At 36.8% G+C, this 5,366-nt stretch overlaps 1 protein-coding gene across 3 annotated transcripts; it reads left to right on the plus strand.

Annotated features, from left to right (window-relative positions):
* Positions 1 to 275: 275 nt before the first annotated feature.
* LOC128356694 (putative acidic leucine-rich nuclear phosphoprotein 32 family member C) lies at positions 276 to 3,587 on the plus strand. Of its 3 annotated transcripts, none has more exons than XM_053316845.1 (6): positions 276 to 462; positions 1,694 to 1,843; positions 1,928 to 2,050; positions 2,142 to 2,316; positions 2,454 to 2,509; positions 3,174 to 3,587. In XM_053316845.1, exons 1-6 carry the CDS (start codon positions 409 to 411, stop codon positions 3,189 to 3,191), a joined length of 576 nt encoding a protein of 191 aa, XP_053172820.1. In that variant the 5' UTR covers positions 276 to 408; the 3' UTR covers positions 3,192 to 3,587. The 3 variants fall into 3 exon arrangements, with proteins under 3 accessions (XP_053172820.1, XP_053172821.1, XP_053172822.1); XM_053316846.1 differs by having other exon boundaries at positions 2,460 to 2,509; XM_053316847.1 differs by lacking the exon at positions 3,174 to 3,587 and having other exon boundaries at positions 2,142 to 2,356; positions 2,460 to 2,505.
* The last annotated feature ends 1,779 nt before the right edge of the window (positions 3,588 to 5,366 follow it).

A 5,366-nucleotide genomic window follows, 5' to 3' on the forward strand; every position in this document is an offset into this window, starting at 1 on the left:
AGTTACTCTCCAACACTGCTTGTCAGGTACCAGAAACAGTGGTGGTCTATAACATGCACTTAGTAATATCAGGAAATATGGCTGGGGGTGGTGGTATGATGGAGGGAATGAGGAGATCAGGGTTGACAGGAGTAGGTTTGAAGGGTATACTGGTGTGTGTGTGTGTGTGTGTGTGTGTGTGTGTGTGTGTGTGTGTGTGTGTGACAGAGCAGGAAGTGTTTCTCGTCACAGGATTCATGTAGTAGGTAATCTAACAAACCGGAAGATAGCAGTAATGCAAAATCAAGGCTGCAAGTCGCCATTAAACCCCGAAGAAGAAGCAGCAGGAGCAGTAAGAGAAGAAGAAGGAGGTGATAATAGCGTTTGCAGTAATTATTATTAGCAGTGTTTATCATCTGCTCCTCCAGGATGGACATAAGGAAAAGAATTGAGTTAGAGCTTCGGAACCGCGCTCCACCAGATGTAAGTAAAGTCAGCTTCACTTACTGCTGATGTTTCACTTTCACTTCATCTTCCATGTCTTGACGTGCGGATATAAAGTTTCTTGCACATTGTTGCTTTGGGTGCATGCATCATGTATACAGTGGGCAGGTGCTGCAGGTGTGTTGGTTCAACTTTTGTGCAGCTTTATATATGCAGTTTGAGAATGCAGCACAGCTTTATATGCCATATTAATGCCATACAAACAAGGCGAGCAGTATGAAGAGCCATATTTGTAACTTTTGATCTATGGACAAGCCCCTTTTAGTTTAAAACTCTCCATTACTTTATATAGTTTGATGTGCCTCATAATAAAATGAGCATTCCTAGTTAATTGGCCCACCTCTATCAGGCATATGAATCAACACCTTTTTCTTCTATAAATGATCATTTCAATTCAGATAGAGAGCCAGTATCACACCTCATCACGCATAAGAGACCATTTAAATAGCAATGCACCATGCTGAAATCAATGCACCATACAGGATATAATGTGTTTAATAGACTATTAGAGTTGTCATTCAGATTATCCACTATTATCCACACAGGGTGTTTTCACAGTTTTATGAAACCCCCGAGCAGTGTTAGAAAAAGTGTTCATATCCTTTAGGTAAAACTTGAAATAACACACTATAAAATTACTCAATAACCACTTAAAAGAATGCTATGTAATGTAATAATTGTGTAGTAATGTGATTAATATGTAGGCAACTATGATTATTCTCATGATTGATTCATCTGTTGATTATTTTCTATATTAGTCAATTCAATGTTTGGTCTCTAAAATGAGGGGAAATATCAATCACTGTTTCCCAAAAGTCTCATTTTGTCTCAACCAACAGTCCACAACCAAAATATATTCAGTTTACTGTCATAGAGGAACTAAAGAAACCAGAAAATATCCAGAGTGGAGAAACTGAAATCTGGAAAAAATACTCAAAATAATTAATTGACTCTCAACCTAGTGGATGTTTCAATCAATGCTTGACAACTAATGAACTAAAAGACACAGCTGTAGCTGAATTATTATGACTGATGTAATAGTGTACAAGCTTCACTCTAATTGTGATTTTGGTTTTTACTAATATACTTATATTTCTGCTCATGAATAGAAAGACTGAACAGTTTTTGCTGTTAGTTTATACTTGATTTTTTAAATCTATTTTCTTCAAGTTTGACAAATGCTGACCACATGTATCTGTCCATTTCCTAGGTCAAAGACCTTGTGCTAGACAACTGTCGCTCGAAAGAAGGCAAGATCGAGGGTCTAACAGACGAATTTGTGGAGCTGCAGTTTCTAAGCGCAATCAACATCGAACTGACGACAGTTGCCAATTTGCCAAAGTTAAATAAACTCGAAAAGGTTGGTGTCTCTCTACACAAAACATATCTATGATTTAAGCTGCAATATGTTTTTGCATATTTTGATTATTTAATTGATCAACAGCTTGATCTCAGCGATAACAGGATCTCAGGAGGTTTGGAAGTGCTGCCAGAGAAATGTCCCAATCTCACACATCTCAACCTCAGTGGCAACCAAGTTAGAGACTTCAGTGTAACAGAATCATTGGTAAGCAGACACTCTGAAATACTGCACCATACAAAGCCGTTGGGCTGTATTAAGCTGCATTATTTATGAAATGTGCTATTCCTTCTAACAGAAAGAATTGGGGGCTTTGAAAAGCCTAGATCTGTTTAACTGTGAAGTGACAATGCGGAATGGCTACAGATCCAATGTATTCAGGATACTACCCCAGCTCACGTACCTGGACGGGTATGACAGAAATGGTGTAGAGATGCTGGATTCTGACGAAGAGGATTACGATAATGAAGACGGTCAGTCTGACACTACAGCCAAAGTGCTTCATAGACCTTTGTATGGATAGACGTCTTCTTCTTTTTCTTTTTTAGCATAATCTTTTTAGTACGATTGTGTTATGCACATTTGGCTTATAAAGACTGGTTTTACCCAGATGTAGATGACTTTGATGAAGATGAAGAAGACGAATTGGATGATTTCTATGGAGAGGTGAGATGAAAACAAGAGATTTGCCTTATGTAATTGTTTGAAATGTTTAATTATTTTAATCATTGATTTATTGCACAATATTTAGTAGATTTCCCCTCTATAAATCTTAAAATGTCTTGTTTTGAACAACAGCCCATCATTTTAAAACAAATAGAAAAGCAACAAATCTTCAAATTTGTGAGACTGCAACCAGAGAATGTTTGCCATGTTGCTTGGAGAAACAACTGCAATGATTAATCAGTTATAAAATATGCTGCAGATGAATTGATTGTTGATCAACTGATAATTGAATCGACTAATTCTTTCAGCTCTAATGAAAACTACATGTAAACATCTGCTAGTTTTCTTCAGTTTCTCAACATGTTCTCACCCCTGACCCCATTTACAGGATTGCAAAGGCCTTGCTGGCAGAAATCAGAGACCTCTAACATTGCCTGGTGTTAAGAAATGATGACATATTACATTGATATTGTAATGTATCACACAATACTGAAAAACCAACAGTCTAATACTCAGAAGATGAATCACTTACAATGATATGAAAAAGCAAATTCTCTCTGTCCTTCTGTGTGTGTCTCTCTCTCTCTCTCTCTCTCTGTGTGTGTGTGTGTGTGTGTGTGTGTGTGTGTTAGTACACTCAAGTCTATTTTTTGATCTCTTACAGGCAACTGGCGGAGCCTGATGGTTTCTGAGTATCAGAGAGTTTAATGAAATGGCACCACAGCAGAAGTGCTGCCATGTGGAGAGAAGTGGAAGAGCTTGGATTATTCAGCAGCGACTGCTCCTTTGTGCCTTAATGTGTTCAAGTTGACTTGTTAAGTGATGGTTAAAAATGTATTTAGAATACTTTTTTTTGTGATCACCTAAAGACAAATGAAGGTGTTGAATTGGTTGTTGAGAGAAGTGGAAGAACTTGATTATTTGACAGCAACGGTTCCTCAATGACATCACTGTACCATGAAAATAATAATGTGTTTGAGTTCAATTTCTTTGTTAAATAAAGATAGAGCTACAGATTGGTGATTTTAATACATTATTCATCTTCACATGTGCTTTAGTTGATCTAATGAGGATGTTGTCATCAGAATTTAGTTTCCTCTTTACAGTCCACATATTTGCTCTCAAATCCTCTGATGAGGATGAAGAAATGATACCCCCATTATTTCCAGAACCTGCCCAACATCACATCTCCATTGATTCTGTCTCTTCTTAACAAATATCACCCTCTTGTGGTACATTAACTCTTTTACAAGTTCATACTTCAACAAGCCTGCAGTAATATTTTTTATGAGGGAAACATCTTTAATGAAGGAATGTTATTTCTGTCATATCTTCTGAAATATGTACAATAAAAAGACATTTTGACTCATAGCAGGAAAAGCAGGTTTAATTGAAACTATTAATGATGACTCTCCTCCGTTGAACTGTGTCACATCAGTGAGGCAGCATGCGCAGTGTTGTTAATGTGAATTAATCCTGTGCTTTTCCTGCTATGATATGTCAAAATGTCTTGACCTGAAAATGCCTGAATTATATTTACACCTGTCTACACACTGTGTCTAAATAAACCTACATTTTATCAATAGTTCACATTTTCTGTTCTGTCACTGATAAAAACCTTGTTGTCTTCACAAGGACTGAAAAACAGACTTAAAAGGGTTTTCTGCTCATGTATTATTAAAGCTATACAAAGTTTGAGACTTTACAGGTCAAAGAAATGATACATTTTTAATGCTCCTTTTTCATGGAAGACATTTTGATTTGTCAACATAAGAAAGCTCTTTGTGAAAAGGTATGTAGCAAAGTAAGAGTGATACTTTTCATTTGTCATAATACTGACTTATTTCCAGATAATAAATCTCTTATTAGTTGCTGGGGTAGATTCTGTCTGTCTAAACAAGTTGTTTTGATAGACATCGAGCTCACTTCAAAGACCAACAGCTGAGAATCTAACGGAGAATGCCTGCACAGAAAATCTCAAGATGTATTTATTTTTAAGTAGAATTATAGACCACACGTGCAGGCACTTTATTAGTGTTTGTGTAAGTTAAAGACATCTGCAACATCACTTATTGACTTGGGTTACGAAAGCACTTTCGATTTAAAAGCTGATTTTACAGATGTAGTTGCTGAAATTATAAGGCCAGTGTAATGGTGCAACTGAGTACAAACACAGAAATCAGATATCAGAATATTTCTGTTGTGTGTCCAGGAGTATTAAGATTACAGAAGCATTTATTCCAATATTCCAAATAAATTAGTCTAAGCCAGATCCCTCCAATATGTGTGATGAGGCCAACAGTCTGGCAAATACACATGAAATATATCCCATAACATGTTTGTCTTTCTGACAAGTTAACTAAGATTTGTGCAAACAACCCTGTCTCTGTCATCCAGAGTACAAACCCCAGCCAGAAAATCATCTGCCAAGAAAAAACTGGCAATTTATTTCAAATGTTGTTCGTCTTATTCAAACCATTTCCTCATAAACTGCAAGCCAAGAAAAAACAATCATCATTACTCACAACATATTTCTGTCTTTCTGACAAGAAATGTAATGTGCAAACTAACACATCTGTTTTGCAAACAGCTTTATAATCAGTGCAGGAACACTTGAACATTAAGAAAAAAAGAAATGTGTGAGCAGTGTGGGTGTTTGCTCAACCGCAGGATATGAACTTGTCAAATTTATAATAACCACAGAACCTGATTATTCTCTTTAAGCACAAGCCAGGTTTTTGTTTCAGATAGATGTCCTTACCCAGCTATGCTCACCGTCTGCAGCCACTACAGTCAGCTGTGGATGTGTCAGCATGATGAAGGCGACACAAACACCTCATCAGCTGTACTGTTCAGG

Source organism: Scomber japonicus, chromosome 1 (genome assembly GCF_027409825.1).
Source record: "Scomber japonicus isolate fScoJap1 chromosome 1, fScoJap1.pri, whole genome shotgun sequence".
NCBI lineage: Eukaryota > Metazoa > Chordata > Actinopteri > Scombriformes > Scombridae > Scomber > Scomber japonicus.